We start from the raw sequence: 21,135 nt of genomic DNA, 5'->3' as shown, positions 1-21,135 counted from the left end.
TTGGGGGAGGGAGAGCACTGCTGCCGGTGTGGGGATGATTCCTTCTCCTGGGTTCTGTTTTTGCTGGATCTATCCCGATGTTCTGCCCTCTCTGGCTTTTGAGGAGCTGCTCCGGGGAGAGAGGGTTGCATTTTCCTGGTGGATAAACCAATCCCTCCCAGTAGCTGCACGTGTTTACACACCAGCGCTGCTCCGGGCTCGATTGGGATGCGAGGCACTGTGCAAATGCAAAGATGTAATTATCCCATTTTTCTCTTCCCACTCCCTGCTCTCCTGGCTCCTCTCCTCCGCCCTTTCCGGGCCTTGTGCTGATGGCAGCGTTTATCTGCATTTGTCCTCTGTCCCTGACAGCCACTTATTGATTGGCATGATTAAAAAGAACTGATAATCACTTCACATTAATCCCATAAATGACTTAAGACACCAAAATATTTGCATAATGCATCTTAAAGGTGGCAGCTAAAAGAGGATAAGACCCAAAACTGCTTGGCACAGGAGAAATGGGCTTCCCACTCACCTGTGGGCTCGCTTAAGTAATGAGCCTTGTGCTTGCATAAGGAGCACTCTGAAGTGCTTTGGGGGGAGATGCATGGGTGCTCAGAGGATTTGGGATCCCAGCATCCCTTCTCCTGCTGATCCCCCTGAGGGATGGGGAACCGCGGGGCTGTTTGTGTCTGCAGCCTTCTCCCGTGGCAATCTGCAGCCAGACGCCCGCTGAAAGTCCCTAAAGACTTTCTGTCCTGAACTGATCTGATTAGCAGCGAGCTAGACATGGATTAGCCCCAGGGATGGGATGGGATGGGATGGGATGGGCTGGGAGCACCGGGATCTGCTGGGGCCAGGGCAGCAGCACTGGGGGGATTGGGGGGATATTTAAGGCAGATCAGAGCTGGGTAATTCTGCAGATAATGCACCCTCCGGGCTGCCCTGCCGGGCCCAGGTGAGGACACCCCTGGGTGGGAGCTGGCACGGGAGGGAGCTGTGGCTGGGCAGGGAGGGCAGCATCCCTAATTTGTGTCATTTCTGCCAAGTGTCTCTGCCTCTCCTGGCTGTCATCTCCCCTTCAGAGAGAGGGCAGGAAGAAAAGTTGCCCCGTTTAGCTGAGCCCCTGGTGCTGGGAGGATGGGGAGCTCAGCATCTCCTGCAAACAAACAAACAAAAGGGAGATATTCCAGCACCACCAGCTCCTGCCATGGGTTCCACCTTGCTCTTCCTCCTCACTCTTTGTAGATCATTTGCTCAGGAATATTTTGCAGCTGGAGAGTGGTTCGCCAGCAAAATCATTTGCCGCTGAGCTGCAGGATCTGCTACAGTGAATTGGTTGTTGTGTTCTTCCTCTCCAGAGAAGGAAAAAAATCAGAAAAATGGGACTAAACCAGCCTAGTTAGCAGCAGTGTGATGCAAGAACAGGCAAAATAATGCTGAATTGCTCTAACACAGTCTGCTTTCCCAGAAGGAAGAGCATTGTTTCAGGATCTGTTGGAGGGAGAGTTGAAAATGGGTTTAGTAAATAAATAAATCTGTCCCCTCAGCTCTGCTGTCTGGGCTTGTGGTGGGTTTCTCTCTGAGGAGAAAAACTATTATTCAATCAAATCAAACAGCCTTTTGTCCCAGCACTGATGGAATGGAAAAACTTAGGTTTTTAAGAATAGAAGGGTGGCAGCTGATAGAAAACTATCAGTTATTTCAGTTCAAGTTTCCTATTCATTCTGCAGCAGATCTGCCAATTCCTCTGCTTTCAGTTTTTCCATCCTAGATGTGAGTCCTGGCCCACGCAAGTTCTATCTGGCAGGGCTGGAATCAGGAGCTCTGGCAGCTGCAGGGTCCTTGCTGGGAAATGAGAGGGGAGCTCGGGAAGGGCTTTGCCCTCCCCAAAATCGAGGCGAGGTTTCGGAGGCACCCGTGGGAGGGAAGGGAAGGGGGGAGCTCTCCTGCAATCCAGCAGTGCTGGAGCACACAAGAGCCTCTCCCAGATGTGCTCACATGGGGGAAAAATCAATTCTGGGGGGGGCAGATGGGATTTCCCTAACGTGGGGTTTTTGTGCTCTGCCGCAGCCGCGACAGCGACCTCTCCACCATCATCTCCAACCTGCACCAGAGCCGCCAGCTCGTTATGCCAGAGAGCCAGAGCCGCTGTGAGTTCAAGAGGAACCCCCTGGACGTGGGGCTGGCAGCAGCAGGTGAGGGCTGGGCCACCTCCTGCTGCCCTGGGCTTGTGTTCTCCCCCCTCTCCCTTCCCCTCCTCTCCCTTTCGCCCCCCAAACCGTTCCTTTTCCTGTTGGTTTTTCCAGCCTTGTAGCCTTGTGGCTAAAGGTGAGCGTGGGAAGGGTTTCACGGTGGTGCTGGAGCCCTTTGGAGGTGCCAGCCCTGTGCTCTCAGATCCAGTGTCTGTGTCCCCAGGGCTGGTGGCAGGTGAAGCAGAAAGGCCTCGCAGAGAGCGTGATTCGATTTGTAATTTCATTAAGCTGAGCTTCCCCACGCTCTGCTGGGCCTGCCAGCTCCTCTGGGAGCAGGGTTGTTGGGGTTTCTGGGGCTGCCTGGCCGTTTTTGAGTTGTTCCCCTGGGTGTGGAACCAGAAATGCTCCTGTGGGATCCTGGGTGTCAGGGAGGGGGTGTGGGGAAGGATGCTCTGGAGGCAAACGTGCAGAGGTCAGCCTGTGAGAATAAATAAACCAAGATCTGCTTGTTGATTGCAGGATCCTTCCATTAGAAAGAAAAGCTGAGGGAAAACTGGGGTTTCTGTCAGTTTTTATACTGAGTGACCCCTGCCCTTCCAAATCAGAGCTGGGTCTGTGTGTTAATTTAGGCCTTTTCAGAAAATCTGTCTGGTTGTGGAGTTGTTCATGTATTTTGTCAGTCATTCTGTGGAGTGTGTGAGTGAACCCCAAATCCAGAGGGAACCCCACACCTGACACCCTTTGGGAATGTCTTTGGGAATGGGGGGGTGAAAACTTAAATCACATCTTCAGTCCCAGAGGTGCCCAGGAGGGATTCGTGGTGTCTGTAAATCAGCTCCCAGACTTTGCTTTCACAGCTGAATCTCCAATCTCATCATTAACAATTTCCCAAAGCCCCTTTCCCTGCACAACTCCAAAAGCTAAACTGGCCATAAATCCATTTTTCCCTATGACCCTGCTGGAGTCTGTGTGGCTCGGCTGACCCTGGGTGTCAGAATCGGTTTCAGTATTGTTTGCTTTGCAGAGAGACTGCTGGGCTTGAGCAGCATTGCTGGAATGCTCTGAGACCTGTCGCATTCCAGAAATGCAAAGGGTTCTTCTCCTTCCCACCAGGAGAAAAGATGAGGTGTAGAAGCTCTGATTCCTGTTCCTTAATTCGTCTTTGGGGTGCTCTGGTTTGTTTCTTAAATCAGAAACTGTAAGAAATGGCCTCAAGTTGTGCCAGGGGAGGTTTGGGTTCAATATTAGGAACAATTTCTTGGGGAAAAGCTTTGGAAGAGGCTGCCCAGGGCAGTGGTGGGTCACCACCCCTGGAGGTGTTGGGGTCCCCTGTGGATGTGGCACCTGGGGCCGTGGCTTGGTGGTGCTGGGTTCATGCTTGGGCTGGGTGGTCTTGGAGGTCTTTTCCAACCTTACTGATCCATGAAATATTCAGGAGTGACAAAGAAGAGGCTGAGGCACGCAGGAGGCCACCAAGGCAGTGCCAGAGCTCTCAGGGACACGGCAGGTTTGGGGGTTTGGAGGAGTCAGATGGGCAGAGGGGGTGTCTGAGGGGACAGGGCCTTGGTCACCTCTGCCCAGGGCCGGCTCCACTCTGGCTTTGGGGCTGCTTTTGCTGGGAGGGGAGCTGGGAAATCAGGAATTGTTACAGAATTTTCAGAGGTGGTGCTGGCTCCTTGAAGGACTGGTTGTTGTTGAAATCATTTTGTTCCAACAAGAAGGGGAGAGGAACTTTGCCCCTGGCTGTCTGCCCTGTGGAACAGCTCTGTGTGTTGGGTTATGAGAATCTCCCCCTCATAAAGGCAGCTGGAGATAAACAATGCTGAATAAATGATGCATTGGGTTCAGAAAGTTCTGCATCACTCCTGGCTGGGAGCTGCAGGGGCTCTCCCAGGCTGCTGGGATCTGCTCTCAAGTGTTCTGGCGCTGGTTTTTGGGTGGGGTTTGGTCCCAGGGAGGGCAGGAGGAGCTCTCTGGAGATGCCTGTGCTCCCCACGGAGCTCAGAGTGCGGCTGGAGCAGGACTCAGCAGTGCCTGCTCCTCCCTGCCTGAGCTTCGGCAGAGCCCTGGGAACAAGGACAGCACAAATGGCACAGATCTGCTTGTTGCCAGCCCGTGGGGGCAGCGAAAAGGCTGAAGCTGGCAGGGCTGGCTGGTTTGTGATTAATTCTGCGAGGGAATTCCTTCACTTGTTGTTACAAGCAGGATTAGAGGCAGTGCTGTAGCTCCAAACAGCATGGGCTAGGAAATCAGCAATATCACTGGATCTTGAATGGTCTTTGAAGTGCAGAAAGGGGCTGAAACGGATGAAGAATAATTGTGTGTGGTTCTGGGGCTTTTCTGACTTCAGCAAGGTGGGAAGGGCTCAGGCCAGAGCTGGGGCTGGGGGTGAGGCTGTGCAGGCAGGAGGGGTGAGCCAGCCCTTGGCACTGCCAGCCTGCACAGGGGCAGGGAGAGCCCCTGGAAAAGCAGCTTTGGTGGTTCCCAAAGCCCCCAGAGCAGCTTCCCTGCAAACCATGGCTGCTCTCCCCTGGGCTGACCCTGCAGGGATTCCCTGCTGTCCCTCCTGCCCTGCTGGTTCTGCAGTGGGGAGTGCTCTCCTTGGTGCTAATAGGGGAAGGAGGAGAGGAAAAGGGCGTGGAACGGGGTCTGTGCCTCCTCAGAGGGTCTCAGAGAGTGCCTCCCCGTGCTGGTGTGCTTTGCACGCTGCTCTAGGGCCCGAACCAGCTTTTTGCACCAGAGTCCTGGTCCCGAGGCTCTAATTCATTCCTGTCCTGCAAAAAAATCCTGTTAATTTCTCCTCTTTCTCTCCTCAAACACCCTCTGTTCTGCAGTGCCACATTTCATGGGTTTCCAGTTGCAGTAGGACTATTTGCATGGATAGAAGTGGAGGATTCAGGCTCCCTCCTGCTAGAGGAAGGTGGGTAGCTCTTCCCTCTCTTCCTTCTGCCCCTCAGGGACTTGGTGTGGTGGCTGGACATGGTCTGAGAGGGCACAGAGTGGGCACAGAGCCCCAGGGCCTGCCCCAAGCAGGGAGAAACTCCCTGTGCTTCTGCATAAAACATTTGGGGCTGAGGCTGCCCTGGCTGTGGTGTGGGGAGCAGCAGCAGGGCAGCTTTCTGTGGGGCAGAGCTCCCAGAGAGGCTTTTCCAGGGTTTTTTTGGTCAATGTGATGGGAATGACAAACCCTGAGAGCCTTGGCCCAGCATGAGCAGGGATGTCTGGTGCAGCTGCATCTTCACCTGCAGCGATTCCTGTGGGAATGCCACGTGCTGGGGACAGTGTGACACCCGTGTGTCCCTCGGGAGCCCTGCTTTTCCAGGCTGGGGACGGTGTGACACCCGTGTGTCCCTCAGGAGCCCTGCTTTTCCAGGCTGGGGACAGTGTGACACCCGTGTGCCCCTCAGGAGCCCTGCTTTTCCAGGCTGGGGACAGTGTGACACCCGTGTGCCCCTCAGGAGCCCTGCTTTTCCAGGCTGGGGACAGTGTGACACCCGTGTGTCCATTAGGAGCCCTGCTTTTTGGGGGCTGGGGACAGTGTGACACCCGTGTGCCCCTCAGGAGCCCTGCTTTTGGGGGCTGGGGACAGTGTGACACCCGTGTGTCCCTCAGGAACCCTGCTTTTCCAGGCTGGGGACAGTGTGACACCCGTGTGTCCCTCAGGAACCCTGCTTTTTGGGGGCTTTTCCAGGCTGGGGACAGTGTGACAGCTGCTTTTTGGGGGCCGTGTGTCCCTGGTGCTTTCGCAGCCCTGCAAGAGCAGAATTCACGCCCGTGTCTCACAAACATCACCCACGGAGCTGAGCTGGCTCTGTGAGAGGATTTGTTCTGCGCTCACCCTCTTGCCCCATCTTCCCACGAGGTGCCCTGTTGGCTAAGCAAGGGAGAAGGAGGGATTTTGGGGCTGTGAAGAGACGGAAATGTCAGAATTTGGGGTTTTCTTGTAGCTCCCAGTATGGATCCAGAGCTGCCTGCACAGACCCAGCCCTGGGTTCTGTGTCCCTGGCCTGGCCAAGGAGCCTTGCAGTGACCTGGTTTGCCTTTGCACTGAGACCCAGAGCTTTCATATGCTAAGGAGGAGTTAATGTTGGGTATGAAAAGGAGCTGGGATCAGGGATGTTGCTGCTAATGGTTAGAGACAGCATCCCAGCACAGGCTGCTCTGGGGGCGCGGGATAATGAGCTGGGCTGCAGACATGTTTTCATTTAACTAAGCCAAACAACGGGGAAAAAAAGCAGCAGCCTTTATTGGACTGCTGCCTTAAATTGAGCAGAAAATCAGCACCAAATGGGCATCCAGGAGCTGGGAGCCCAGGCCCTGTTGTTGACGTGTTTTCCTGTGAAGGACAATTGTTTACCTTGGCAACGTGAGGGTCGAGGCTCTGTCCCTGCTCTGCATCCCCTCCCTGGGCTCTGTTTCACTTTGTTTTTACAGCTCCTGAAGCCTTGCAGGAGCGGGATGCAACCAACAGCCTTTTGTAACACAGGCAGAGGTCTTGGGAAGTGAGGGGAAGGTGGGAAAAGCCAACACGGAACTGTTTCCTTTGGCTGTGGCAGCACAGGTCAGTGCAGGGATTTTGCTGGTGTGAGTGCTCAGGTTTTATTCTTGGCTTGGCCACTGCTGGAGGAGAAGGAGCTGAGGCAGTTCAGGGCCCTCTTGTTGGAGTTCAGCTAAGGTTGGAAAAGACCTCTGAGATCATCGAGGCCAGCCTGGGCAGGGCTCAGCATCCCTGCTGACTCCTGGTGGTTCTTGGCCTCTTGCTGGGTGGGGATTTGCCAGGGTTAAATTGTGGATCTGTCCCTGTGGGCACTGTCCTGCTGCTGCCCTGTCCCCAGGTAAAGCTCGTGGTTGCACAGTGCCAGGGAGTGAGCAGCGCTTCGTGCCAGGCACGAGCAGACGTGGGAAGAGCTATTTAAGGATGGGCACAGGAAGGATTTCATTAATGATTTGCTGTGAGCAAGAAGAGGCTCAGCTGCCCGTTTCATTCATTTTTCAGCTCTGCACAGTCTTTTTGTTCCCAATTCCTTTTCTTGCCTTTGCTTCTTTCCCCTTCCCTGCTCTTCCCCCTCCTCCTCGCATTTCTTTCTTCTCAAACCCTTTTCCCCCCCACTTCCTTTTCCATTCTTAATCTCCATCTCTCTCTCACACACACACACATCCTTCTTCCTTTCCATCCCTCCTCCTCCCGGGTTCCTTGTCCTGGTCCCTGCCCTCCCTTGCCCAGCTCCCTCCCTCTCCCAGCTCCTGGGGAAGAAGACAATTTGAAGGTTTTCCGCTCTGCTCTCAGCTGAGAGGCTCCTTCCCTCAAGCCAATCAATGGGAGCCTTTCAGCCCCACTGGGGCTTGGCAAACATGAGATCAATAAGTTATTAGCACCATTCTGTCAGCTGTAATGTGGAGATTGATCGGGGCCGGGGCTCCTGCTTGCTGCCTGGCACTTCCCCAGCCTGATAAAGATGACAGATTAAGGGAATAAGAAAAAGGAATTAAGGAGTCTGGCTGTCAAAGCTGTCATGGGCTGGAGGAGCAGCGTTTTTTTCAGGGGCTGAATGAGTGCAATTGGACATTTAAATGGTGCTAAGGGGGTCCAGCACCACCAGCAGCTCTGGGGATCGCCGGCCTCGGCCTTGCCTGTGCTGAGGAAACGCTCTGGAAGGAGCAGCCAGGAGCTGGAGCAGCTCTGCTGGCTCCTGAGGCCACCCCAGGACTCACCCTGAGCCTGCAGGGGCACAGGGACGCTGTGCTGCCTCCCTGGTGACAGGGGACATCCCCAGGGCCGAGGGCCACGGGGCCAGATGAGCTCTGCCCCAGAGGTTCGTGCTCACAGAACCCCAGAGTGCTGGAAGGGAATTAAATCCCACCCAGTGCCTCCCCTGCCATGCAGGACCCCCTTGCACTGCCCCAGGCTGCTCCAAGCCCTGTCCAGCCTGGCCTAGGGGGATTTATCACCTGTTTGTGCCCAGGGCTGATTGATCAGACTTCCCTCCTTCACTGGAACCTGCTCCTTTCCAGGCAGGAAGATGAGCCTCCTAAAGGCCTGGACTTGCAGCCCACTCTCCCAGCTGCGTTCTTTAAATCTTTTCTAAAAGAAAGTTGAGATTCACAAGTTTGTGATTGCTAAAAAGCCTCTCTGCAGCATATAAAATTAATTCAGATCTCTCTCTTAAGTGCAGTATACCCTTTCCATGAGCGTTTTTCATACTATGAATATTTACCACCTTTCTGTGGCTTTGGTGCACGCTGTAAAAATGAATTTTATAAGAACCTGGGAGCCAGGGGGATGCTGGAGCACCTTCCCTGATAAACAGCCTCGTTCCAGGCGGGCAGCAGGATGGCTCCAGCAGCACCTGCACCTCCCTCTGTTCTGCTCCTTGGTACCTGAAATGTTGGACATCCCCTTCAGGTGCTTTGCTGTGGCTGGGGAGATGGAGCAAGGGGGTGGGAGGTAGCAGGATCCTGGGGGTGGTGGGAGGAGAGGCAGATGGTCCCGTGGAGCTGAGGAAGGGGATCCAGGCTGCTTCCCCTGCCCAGGGAAGGCTGCTTGGTGTGGCATCCCCTGGGAATCCTGCTCAGCCCCCTCCTTCCTGTGAGCTGTGCTGAACTGGCATTGGGGAGGGCTCGGGGAGCCTGGGCCAGCCTTTGGGGTGCTGCTGGGAGATGCACTGAGGCCAGAGCGCTGATCTCTGGCTCTCCCTGCAGCCTCCTGTGCACAGCCAGGCTGAGCCAAAATCCTCCAAAAGGGAGCCAGGAGGAGAAGCCCCTTGGTTCATCCAGCAGTGCCTCCTCCTTGCTTTGCAGAGACCCATGTCCCATCCCTCCCTCCCCTGTGTTCCCTGCTTTCCCTGCTGTGCCCAGGAGTCCTGGGGCAGGGAGCTGGAAGGGATGTGCTGAGGGAGGGTTTGCAGAGAGCCTGGCTGTGCTGGGCAGTCCTGGGGCAGGGAGCTGGAAGGGACGTGCTGAGGGAGGGTTTGCAGAGAGCCTGGCTGTGCTGGGCAGTCCTGGGGCAGCAGTGCCCTCCTGCCCTGCTGCCAGGCTGCTCCTGCAGGATCTGAGTGGCATGCCCAGGGAGATAAGGGTCTCCATGAGGAGATAGCCCATAACTGAGGCTGGGGCTGCTCCTGCTGTGTCCCAGCACCATTAGCCAACCTGCTGGCAGGGGATTGCTGCCTGTATTTGCAGCTGGTTTGGATTCCCTGTGCAGAGACCCAGCAGTATTGCCTGTCCCTCTCTCCTCGCTGGAGCTCTCCCTGCCCCGGGAGCTGCCCTGCTCTGGTTTTGTTCCAGGATCCCAAATCCCAGAAGCTGACTGCTTCCCTGCCCCCAGCTTCCCCAGTAGATTTTCTCTCCCGTTCTTGTTGCCCCCAGTTAAATCACGGCCTGTTCTTCCCATGACCTTGTGCTTCCCCTGCCTTTGTTCCCTGGATTCCTGCTGGCCAGAATGGATGGACAGATCCCCCTCTCCCTCTGCCAGCTTTTGTTGGGAGCAGCTCCGGGGCTGCTGAGCTGGGGCAGCTCCTCCCAAAAGCCCATGGCTGGGACAGGGAGTGCCCAGGTGTCCCCAAAGCTGTGCTGGACACGGGGACGGGAGGAGTGGCTGGGATGGAGCTCTGGGCTGGGCTGAGCAGAGCAGCTCCTGGGAGCTGTCCCTGCCAGAGGAGCGCGGGGAGAGGCTGCCAAGGCATCCCAGACTGGCCAGTGGGGATTGTCCTCTTCAGGGCTGGAGTTAAGAGCCAGGGAGGATGTTTTTCCCTCTCTTAAAATAATGAGAAGGGAGATGGGAGAGGGGCTGTGGTCTCGTTGGATGCTGGCTGGCCCAGCCTGGGTGGTTTCCCGTGGAAGTTGGCTCCATTCTGTGTTTACTCAGGCCTTCGTGGTCCAAGAAGCTTTCAGAGCAGCCCCAGTGCTGTGATGGGGAGCGTGAGATAGGTCTCGATGTCTTCCCATTGTGCTGGAGCAGGCGCACGGTGCAGAGGAATTTGGTGCAGTCCCTGGGCCGAAGCTGAGACCCTTTGTAGCCCCTTCAGCAAAAGCCCCATTGAGTTCCCTTCTCCAGGTGACCCCCTTGCTCAGCTCTGCCCACGAGTGTCCTTGGGCAGATTCCCTGTGGAGAGTGGGATAAGGGCCCTGTGTCTTGGGGGAAGCCTGGGGATAGGTTTTCTAATCTCCCCAGACTTAGACTCCCAAGCCCTCTCCTGAAAGCTGATCAGGAGGCTTGGGGCTCTTAGATGTGTTGGTGAGGATGACTCTTAAGCCAGGCAGCTCTACTGAGTGCGGGGAGGCTGAGGATTAGAGCAGGGCAGGAGACAAAATACCCCCCAGGCTGGCTGCCACGCCAGCTGGCCCAGGGGCTGTGCCCGCTCCTTTCTCCTGCTGCTGCTGCTGCAGAGCCTGGCTGACCCGAGCAGGGACAGAGGGGCTGCAGCTGCTGCCAGCCCTGGCTGCATGCCCCGCTGCAGGACTGCAGCAGGTGAGTGCTGGACCTCCCAGCAAAGAGGGGAGGAAGAAAAAGTCCACTCTGATTTCTGCAGCTTTGGGGGAAGTGTTGGACCTTGGTGTCCAAATCTCCCTCTGGGTCGCTGGCTGCGCTGCCTTGGCAGGCTGGCAGGAGCCTGGGATGTGCTGTGGGCTCTGGGGACCTGCGTGGGAGGCCTGGCTGAGGGTTCAGTGCTCAGGGCTGTGCTGCACTGGTGCCACTGGGTGCTCAGTTTGCCCCCTTCCTGCTGTTATTGCCTGGCCTGGCTTCATAACCTACGGTTCTACTGATAATGTCTTTCATTTTCAGCTGTAATATTAAAAACTGCCCTGCTTCGGCTTCCTTTCAGCTGCAGTGCTTTGTAAGGAGGCAGGGCAGAGGAGGCAGAAGCAGGGATTTGGGGAACAAAACCCCAGCCATCCCTCCCCGTCCCTCCAGGTGCATGTTGCCTTCTGCAGGTGCAGGGGCTGAGCCAAATCTGTCCTGGGGCTTTGTGGTCGATGAGCAGCAAGGCACTAAATGCACAGCCTGTGTCTGGGAGGCTGCTGAGACACCAGGAGCTGCTCTGCCAGCTCATTTGCAAAACATGTTGGGTTTGCTGCTGCTGCACAGCCGGGGGAGGTGGCCGGGGCCGCTGCCATCGCGGTGCCCTGGGGCTGGGTGCCAGGGCACAGAGGGCTGGGTGGGTGCTGGGTGGGTGCAGGGCTGGACTGGAGTGCAGGGTCCCGTGGAGGGGCTGGGCAGGGGGAGCTGGGCTGGCAGAGCTGTGCAGGGCGCTGAGGAGGAGAGGATGGGTGCTGGAGGTGGTACCCTGGGAGCTGCCTGTTAATCGAGTCATTAAAGCAACTGGGAGCTGCCTCTGCAGCTCTGAAGCAAAGGTGGGGTTTGACTTCCCAAAACGCTGAGCTGGGACTCAGAAAATGGGAGTTCAGTCCTGTGCTCTGCTCCTGGCTCAGTGCCTCTGGGGTTGGTTGTTACGTCCGTGTGATGCTCTTTATGCTGATCTTTATTCCCTTTTCCTTGCTCGCTGTGTCTCTTGCTGATTTGATCCCCACACTTCTGGGGCCAGAGGCGTCTCTGCCACAGGGCAGGGCTTTGCTAACTGAAGAAATAAATAAAAAAGAGGAAATTCTGAGATCCTGGGATCCTGGTCCTGCCTGCCCTGCTGCAGCTAGCTGGGAGGGAGGTGGGGCTGTTGGGAATGGCAGGGAATGGTCTGGGAATGACTGGGAAGGGTCTGGGAATGGCTGGGAATGGCTGGGAATAGCAGGGAATATCTGTGAATATCTGAATATCTGGGAATAGCAGGGAATTGCAGGGAATATCTGGGAATGGCAGGGAATATCTGTGAATATCTGGGAATAGCAGGGAATAGCTGTGAATATCTGTGACTATCAGGGAATATCTGTGAAATCTGGGAATAGCAGGCCCCGGAGCAGTGTCTGCCGGCAGATGGGCCCGGGGGTGGGAGAGGAGCCGCGGGAGGGAACAGGGATGGGGGGAACGAGGTGCCTTGGCAGAGCTGTGAAAGCAGGGAATCTTGGCTGCTGGCATTCCAAGTGCTGTCACATGGAGCCCGTGCTTCTGCCACAGCCTTTTCCATGGAGCCTGCTCCGCTCCAGCCGGGCTGCGAGGGGCCAGCGCGGCAGCGGGACTCGAGCTGTTCCTCAGCCACAAATCCCGGCTGAGAGCAGGAGATGGGATCCTGGCCCCCAGCACCCAGGGTTTGCAGTGTCTGTCTGGGCAGGGCTTCCAGGAAAGCCAGCCAGAGGGATGGAGCATTCCAGGGAGGGGCTGGGGGCTCTGGGTGTGCTCCCGGCCAGGCACCCCCGAGCTCAGGGAGCTGTGGCCGAGGAGCAGTTATGTGCGGGGTAAACTGAGGCAGGAGGAGTGAGAAAATTCCGACTCTGTGGACAGGCTGAGCCGGCAGCTGGGATGGGAAGTGCTGAGGGAGCTCCAGCGGTGCTTCTGTCCTTCCCTGGCTCTTCCCAGTTCCCTCTGTGCTGCTGTGCTTCCTTGGCTTTGGGCTCTGCACGGCCACAAACCGCTTCTGCCCAGGGATTTGGGGACAGGGTCGTGGCAAGCTGAGTTTGCAGGCAGCCTCGGTGCTCTTTAAAGCCTTGAAATGCCACTTGGAGCTGCTTGGGCAGAGGCACCTGCTGGGGCTGCTGTGCTCAGCCTGTGCTCTGATCCCCCGCTAAATCCCTGCCACGGCAGCGACCTGGCTGCTCAGCTGCATCCCAAGTGATGGGGAGTGATGCTGAGCGCAGGGGACAGCTGCTGGCTGGAAATGTCCCCTGGAACAGCCAGAATGTTGTTGTTGTTATAAATAGGAGCAAGGGGGTTTGTAACCTTCCTTAACCCCCGCGTTCCGGGCAGGCTGCAGCAGTGTCTGGGCTCACAGGCAGATCCAGTCCATTCTCACTCAAATGTGCTGCTTGTTTGTGAGATTTCTGGGTTTTTTTTTTTTTTTTTTTGTTTCTTTAAAGATGCTGCATCTTTAACAAGCCCTTGATAGATGAGAATTTGATGCTTGCAGTGACAAACAGGCTCTTCCTTCCTGCCCATATGCACCATCATGCTTTCAGTTTCCCCGGCGTTATTAGGGGAGGATATTGATTCAAAATCTGCTCGGGGACGCTGTAATTGTGTATTAGAGATTTGGTGTTGCTTCGGAGGGCTGCAGTAATGCAAAAGGCTTGAGTGTTTCCGTGCAATCCAGAGGGGGAAGATTGCTGAGGACCTTGAGGTTTTGAAGGAGGAGGGGGGAGGGAGGGGGAGAGACTGGGAGAGAGAGAGACAGAGAGAGAGAGACAGAGATACTGTGGTAGGAAGATTCAGAGATCTGTTGTGCTTTTTTTTTTTTTTTTTCCCTTCCCTGTGTTGTTTTTTTCCTCCCCTTCCTCTCCCCCAGTTGCTTTGCATCAGGGCATGAAAGGAGTGGAAACACCGGGGGGACAAAAGGCACCAGAGCAAATGATGAAACTCAGTAAGGAAATCAACTGGATTCAGAATTTATGGCTGGAAAACGTTGCATTGATCAGTGTATGAATAGTCATTATGTGCTTTTGGGCTGCGTGATTAGGAAAGCAGATCAAGGCTCTCAAGATGATGATTTTTCTTACTTTCATTTTTTCCTGTCTCTGCTTGCAATATCAGAGTGTGTGTGTGTCTGTGTGTGTGAGAGAGAGCAGCAAAATACCAAAGTCTCTCTGGTCGCTCCTGCAAAGAGGAAAGTGCAGCCTTCTCTGACACTCAGCTCTCTCATCTCTCTCCCAGATGAAATTTTAGGCAAGAGAAGAGTATGTTCTCCCAACAGCAGCAGTGAGTGTCCTTTAGAGAGCAAGAAAGCCCGAAGTGAGTCCCCAAAGGGTAAGTGCTGTTCTCCCTCCCCCATCCCCTTCCCCTTTCTTCTCCTTTCCCCTGAGTGGAACTTAATTGAAATTAAGGAGGGAGGGCTGTGGGGTGGGAGCTGTGTCTGGCACTGGGGGTGCAGGAGGAGGCGAGCAGGGCTCTGCTTTTCCTTTATCTCCTCGGAGGGAGCCTTGCAGGGCGGCAGAGGGATTGCCTCTTAATTACTGTAATTGCTTGATGATTAAAAAAAAGCAGGCTGCAGCCTTCGAGGTGGATTTAGGGGTGTTCCTACTTTTTCAGGCAGAATGTCTTGATGACATGTTTAATGTGAAAGGTACACACGGGCTTATCGTGCTGGCATCTGCTCCTTTAAAGGGAAAAAAGGAGCCTGTCAGGGAGAATGGGGCTGCTGAGTTTTCTCTTATGCATTTATGGCACCGTTCCTATAGAGATGGAATCTGCAGAAGGTTTCTCTATTTAGGGTTTGGTTTGTTGTTTTGGTTTTTTTTTTTTTTTAATCTCTTGATTTGCCTTCCAGTTCTTTCCTATAAACAGGATTTTTAAACTTTCTTTACGACTGGCAAAGTGGGCTGGGTAATGGAGCCTGCAGTTAATGAGTTTGTCTCCAGGTTGAGTAAATGAGGTTTTGCAGGCCGTTTACTTAAAGGCTTTGTTGTTAATATCAGACTAATTAGCTGTCAGTAATACCCACCTCCCTCCCTGTGCCCAAAGCTGCACTCTCTGGCCACTGAACACCCAAAGCAGAGCAGCTGTGTGGGGCTGGATCCTTGCAGTCCAGCTGAGCCTCTGCCAGGGCTGGATTCCCAGTGACCCATCCCGGGAATCTCTGGGCACTCCTTGCAGCAGTTTGTCCTGGAGCCTTCCTGAACCCACATACTTCATATTCTGCTTTACAGAGATCCACTGTGGGGCCCTGTCCTGCGTCCTGATCTCACAGAATGTTCCTGGGTCTCCCCTCCTTGTGCCCAAATGATGCTCTGAAGGCAGAATTCTCTGAGAGGATGCCGAGTGCTGGTGCCACTCTATAGAAAATACTAAATCCTCTCTTTTATGTAACCCTCTCCTGCCCATTAACTCTTTCATAACAGCAGGAATGCCTCAGATTGTACTGGGAACCCTTTAAACTGCTCTTCTTTATGCTTTGCTTGATTTTTCCCCCCCATCTGCTCTATTTGTGTTATGCCTGAAATGTTTCTGGTGGCAGGTGAGCTCCAGGTGATGCTGCCACAGGTTCATAAACAGATTTGTTCCATCAGACATGAATCCAGGGAATCCCTGGGACACATTTTCTATTTTGCTGTCCCTGCTGAGGTTGTGCCTCTCGTGTTTCCAAGTTTTTGTGGCTGAGAACTGAGTCCAGGGATCAGAACCTGTGGGACCTGGCTGGGAATGGGCTGAACTTTAACCAAGCACGTGAAACCAAGGGATTGCCTTTGGATTTGTCCTAAAAAAGTGCCTGAGCTGGCACAGGTGGATGTTTCTGGCACGGGGTCAAGTGATCTCATTCTGTTCCTCTCCTTTGGCCTTCCCACCTTGTTTTTTGTGGGCTGAGGAGCCCTTGGCTTTGCAGGAAGCACTCGGGGTCTGAATCCTGCTCCTTGGCTCCTGGAGTTTCAGGGACTCTCCCAGCTTTTTAACAGAGGGGTTCCCAGGAAGCCCTGAATAAAGCCAAGTTTTATTTTTTACTCCCACTTTGAGGTGAGACAGAATGGAAATTCAGGCTGGGGCTTCTGCTGATCTCCCACTGTTTTTTATTAAATCCTTGGGGAGCCCCTGTTCCCTCCAGAGCTGTGCAGGAATTTTAGCCCAGGCTGTGCTGATGCTGGAATTCCATTGGAATGGTGAGGAGCTGAGGTTTCTGTGCTTTGGGGCTGTTTCCTGGTGTGAAAAGGGGGTGACAGGAGTGGCTACCCCCAGGGTTTGTGTCCTAACCCCTGGCAGTGACAGAGCTCCCATCCTGCTGTGATTCCAGCAGGATCCCTGAGCCACGGATGCTGTGGGGAAAACACAACCCCCGTGTTCCATTCCAGCAGGATCCCTGAGCCACGGATGCCAAACCGTTCCCAAATGGGATGGGCCCTAAGGGATACTCCCCTGGGATTTGGGAGCTGCTGCTCTGGGGTGCTGCTGGGCAGTGTGGGGCTGTGGCTGGGACCCAGAGAGCCCTTTGGGGTTTGGGAGTGGGAAGGGAAGCAAGGGCTGGCTGGAATTCAGGATCCCATCAGCCCCACGTGTCCTGCTGGAGGAGGCAGGGCTGCAGCATCTCCTGGGACCCCTTTTCCTGCAGCCTGGTGGTGCTCCTGCATCTCCTGCATCCCTGGGGTGGTGATGGGCTCCAGGCAGGATCTGCCCCTCTCCATCCCAGAGATCCCAGCAGGATCTGCCCCTCTCCATCCCACACTGGCCCTGGGAGCAGCTCTGGCTCAAGCACAGCTGGGCTGGCTCTGGAAGAGGAGCCTGTGGAAGAGGAGCCTGTGGAAGCTGAGCTTGTGGAAGAGGAGCCTTGGAAGAGGAGCCTTGGAAGAGGAGCAGTGACCCCGTGGCTCCGCTGGCGCTGCCGTGGCCGCTCCTGGCGGGGCGAGGGGAGCAGAGGCGGCCAAGGAAATCACTGCTGCTCCCTGGCTGAGCGAAAAAACACCTGCAGGGCTGGAAAGCCTTGCAGAGGGAAGCAGCCTCATCCCTGCCCTGCCCCCTCCCCGGAGCTCGCTCTGGAGATCAAAAGGGAGCCAGCCCTGTCTCGGGGAATGCTGTCAGATGGAGCAGAACGTTCTGTGGGAGCCAGGGCTGTGCTGGCAGGGCACACGGGGGACACGGTTCCCATGGAACCTCCTCCTGCGTGGCTGGAGAGCCTTCCCCAGCACCTCAGGGCTTCTTCCCCAGCACCTCCTTCCCCATCACCTCAGGGCTCCTTCCCCAGCGTCTCCAGCCTGGAGGATGGGGGGAATCAGGACGAGCATCCCGGTTCCCTTTGGAGCAGCTGAGAAATGTCTGGCAGGAGGCTCGGGGAGGGTGGGCAGCAGGCTGGATGGAGAGCTGGAAATCACACGTAGGGAACGCTCTGGGGCTCGTCCCCTGGGCTGGGGATGAGCTCACAGGCTGCTGCTGCTGCTGCCATCCCCTCTCTGGGCTCTTGGGGACCATTTAAACCCAAACAAGATCTCTGGTTAATGGAGGAGCCCAGAAGCAGAGCTGAGCGCTTCAGATCCAGCCTCTGTCCGTCTGTCCCTCTGTTCTGGGGGGCACATCCATCTGCTGCTGGCTCTGGCAGCTGTCCAGGTAGCCCAGGGGAAGAAATGAGGTTTAGGCCCCGTTCTTGCTGATAGCATCACTGCCCCCAAAGCCAGGCTGCTGAACAAGGGTGGGCACAGGCAAGAAAAGCCCCTGGAGCTGCTGGCCAAGCCTGGCCATGGCTCTGGGGTGAGATGGCTTTGCTGCAGGTCCTCGAGCTCGGGTTGGGGTTGAATAAAGGGAGCCTTGGCTTGTCATGGGCTTGTTGTAGGGCAGGATGGACAGGCTGGGTGCTCCTGCTGTGTCCGGGGCTGCCTGGGGAGGATGAGGCTGAGGAGATGTCCTGGAGAGGCCGTGCTCAGCGAGATGCCCGTGGCTCTGAGAGCCCGAGTGCCCTGGCACAGGCTGGGCTGCTCAGGGGCATGTGCTGGCTCTGCAGAGGGCCCAGCAGATGCCTTGGGCTTGGCTCTGCCCCCCAGGGCTGTGCCAGAGTCCATTTCACACCTGGCGGCTGCGGGAGATTTGGCGAGATCAGTCTCCCGCATTACCCCTGGTAATGACAAAAGCAGACAGCAAAGCTCCAGCAAAGCTGGAATTACTGCTGGCTGAGTCATGTGAAATCTTCCAAGTTTTAAGCATGGAAATCCAGCCTTTCCCTGGATTCCTCCTTCCTCTTAGCCTCCCCTCACCACCCCCATTCTCCCTCCCCTCCTTGCACCTGAAATCTGCTCTGTGGCTGATCCGATAGAGTTTATGGTAATTAAGTGTTATTAAATCCCCTCCCCCCTCCCTTTTTTTGCTTTAATGACACAGCTGTAGGGGGGGGAAAAAGAATCGGTGTTTTTCTAAATCGGGTCTGTGGCTTTGCTCCTGAGACCTTTGGGTAAGAGCATCGGGAGGGAACTGAAGCTTCTGCGCCCCTGGGGGAGGTGGCAGCAGGAGGAGGAGGAGGAGGAGGGAATCCTCCCTGGTGGGAAGCAGACCTGGAAGGGAATTCTGCCCTCTCCTCCCTCCCCTGCTGCTCCAGGGGTGTCCCGCAGGTTTGGGGTGGCATTGAGGGAGCAGGCAGAGCACGGCTGTTCCCAGAGCAGCCCCGGCCTTGGGGTCTGGTTTTTGGGGCTGGGGGACCCAGGGCAGCGGGAGAACCCTGCTCCCATCCCAGCAGGGCCAGGAGCAGCCTCTGGAGCTGGGATCTGCCCAGGGAGGCGGCAGGGTGCAGATGTGTGTCACTGGGGCACGAGCTGAGGCTGCTGAAGGGCTGGGCTGGGCTGGAATCATTTCCCTTTCACACTTGGGAGCCAGGGATGCAGCCCTTGGTGTTGGAATGTTGTGCAGCTCAGACTCTATCATTATTATTATTATTATCATCATCATTATTATTATTATCATTATTATTGTTGTTGTTACAATCACTATAATTACTATCATTATTATTGTTATTACCATTACTCATTATTCACTGTTACTTATTTTTATGTTTTATTGTTGTTATATTTTATTATTATTGGGATGATGATGAGATGATGATGATGATGATGATGATGATGATGATGTTGTTTCCCTCCCAGATTTTGGGGAGGGGGTGGTTTCATTGCAGCCTGTGGAAAGTTTCATCCCCCAAAGGCCGAGCCCCATGGGTTGGGTGTCCCACAAAGGCAGCCTCATCCCTCAGCCTGGCGTCTCCTGGGCTGTTTGTGGCTGCCCCACGCTCACCTTTGCTGCTGGGAGCCCTTCTCTGCCCTGTGCAGACACCCAGAGCCCCCAGCAGCATTTCCAGTGCCCGTGACAAGTGCCACCCCCCTTCCCCTGTGCCACATCGTGCCTGGGAGTTCCTCTCCCAGTAATGAAAAGGCTTTTCCTGTGAGAGATCCAAGATAAAACAGTGCTGGAGCAGCCCGGGGAGAGCAGGAATTCCTGAGAGCTGTGCTGGCAGTAAACACAAACCTGGGGCCGGCCTGGGACCCCTCCTGCTCCCCAGCCACGCTCCTGGGGTGCAGGCAGAGGGAGGGAGGGGGTTTGGGGGTCCCCAGGGTGCTCGGGCACGGGTCCGTGGGGGAAATAACCAACATGCTGAAGATTAATTTCATTGCTCCTAAAGTAAAACCATTTCACACCATTGGTGCAGCATGAGTAGCACACGGTGCTGGAACATCTATAAACAATATGAAGAGAGAGATAATAGATAGTTTACATCCCTGGGACCTTTCCCAGGCTTGGCCTGGCAGGAATCTTTCTCCTTTCCCTCTGGCTGAGCTGGGAATGCCCACACAGCTGCTTTATGGCAATGGGGAGCGTTGAAATGCGGATGAAAAATTAAATTCTATAATTTTAATAAAGATTTGTAGGGAATGGGTATTTTTATTTATAGCGCTGTGAACGCATGTCGGGACTCATTGCTCTTTGATGGACATGCGTACTTCTGAGAACTTTTGATCTTTTTTTATTAATTTTTATATGCATAGAATTTTATAACAGGTTAATGCATATTAATTTTGGTGATTTTATATTATACTTATAGCTAGTTACACTTGTACTTAGTTTTTATTAGAAAGTACAGAAAGAACTCTTGGGTCATTTTGTCGTGTTTGTTTTAAGGATTTTTAAGGTTTGAGGAGTCATTCTTATCTTTTATTTTTTAGTGTGGAAATTTGCATTTTTTTTCTTTAGCTGGGGTAGTTTTGTTAGGCTTGCAGTTACTAGACCAAACAGCGTATTTAGCAAGTTTAAAGTGGCACATTTCAGTTAAATTGGAATGGATTTCTGCGCTGCTGAATTTTGGCTTTGTGTCCCCAGAGACGTCGCAGACGCCGCTGCTGGAGGAGGTGGCGCAGATGACCCCCGAGGAGCACTACAGGCGCATGATGTCGGCCCTCAACGAGCACGGCGCCTTCGAGGAGCAGCAGCAGCAGCGCCTCTTCCAGCTGGCCAACAGCATGGCCGTGCCCAGCCACGGAGGTAGGGCAGGCCTGGAGTCCTTTGGGATGGGCCTGGGAGATCTTCTGAGGCCTGGACTCCTTTGGGATGGGCCTGGGGGATGTTCCTGAGGCCTGGACTCCTTTGGGATGGGTCTGGGAGATGTCCCCAAGCCCTGGACTCCTTTGGGATGGGCCTAGGAGATCTTTGGGATGACGCTGGGAGATGTCCCCAAGCCCTGGACTCCTTTGGGATGGGCCGGGGGGATGTCCCTGAGCCCTGTGTGCACTGAGGGGTGGGTGGGCTGCAGTGCTGGCTGTTTGTCATGCCCTGGTGGTGCTGAGGGGGTCCTGCAGAGCCTTTCTCCATCTTTGTGGAGGAGTCTGCCCATGGCTGGCTGTCAGTGCTGGCTCCTTCTGTAGCCGCCCGTGGGGATGTGCTTTTCCTGGCTGGAGAGGTCAGCAGGGGAGGTGAGGGGGTCCTGCTGCTGTTCCAGGAGTTTGTGTCCATCTGAATATTGGCAATCTCTGAGTAAGAAATCTGGGTTGTGCTGTGGAGCAGAGGTTGAGATGTTGGAGTGCCAGCCACCCCTGGCATTTGGGGATGGGAATGGTGAGATGGTGTTGTTGCCTCTCCTGGGGCTGGAGCAGGGTCTGGAGTCCCGGGATGAGTCCCACAGGGACTGAGGAAGCTTTTCCCAGGGCTTTGGACAGAGCTGGCTGCACCCAGCATGGCCTGGGCTGTGCCTAAAGGGGGCACCAGGCGGCTGCAGGACCAGGAGCATCCCTGCACAGGTGGAGCATCCCTGCACATGTGCAGATCCCTGCACAGGTGCAGCATCCCTGCACAGGTGGAGCATCCCTGCACAGGTGCAGCAACCCTGCACAGGTGCGTGCTCCTCACCTGCCCTCAGATGAGCAGAGCCTGCTGGCACTGGCTCAGTTTGTCCCTGCAAAGCCGTGTCCTGTC

The 21,135-nt window shown here is 55.1% G+C and overlaps 1 protein-coding gene across 2 annotated transcripts in view; it reads left to right on the top strand.

Annotated features, from left to right (window-relative positions):
* Positions 1 to 21,135, top strand: part of SAMD11 (sterile alpha motif domain containing 11) — a 70,588-nt gene that overhangs the window by 30,833 nt on the left and 18,620 nt on the right. For both annotated transcript variants that reach the window (XM_030289589.4, XM_041720311.2), the window contains exons 5-7: positions 2,056 to 2,180; positions 13,930 to 14,022; positions 20,047 to 20,208. In XM_030289589.4, the coding sequence (XP_030145449.4) occupies positions 2,056 to 2,180; positions 13,930 to 14,022; positions 20,047 to 20,208 (380 nt within the window). The remainder of the gene's footprint in view (positions 1 to 2,055; positions 2,181 to 13,929; positions 14,023 to 20,046; positions 20,209 to 21,135) is intronic.

The sequence above is a fragment of the Taeniopygia guttata genome, chromosome 21 (genome assembly GCF_048771995.1).
Source record: "Taeniopygia guttata chromosome 21, bTaeGut7.mat, whole genome shotgun sequence".
NCBI lineage: Eukaryota > Metazoa > Chordata > Aves > Passeriformes > Estrildidae > Taeniopygia > Taeniopygia guttata.
This window is presented reverse-complemented; position numbering and strand designations above follow the sequence as displayed.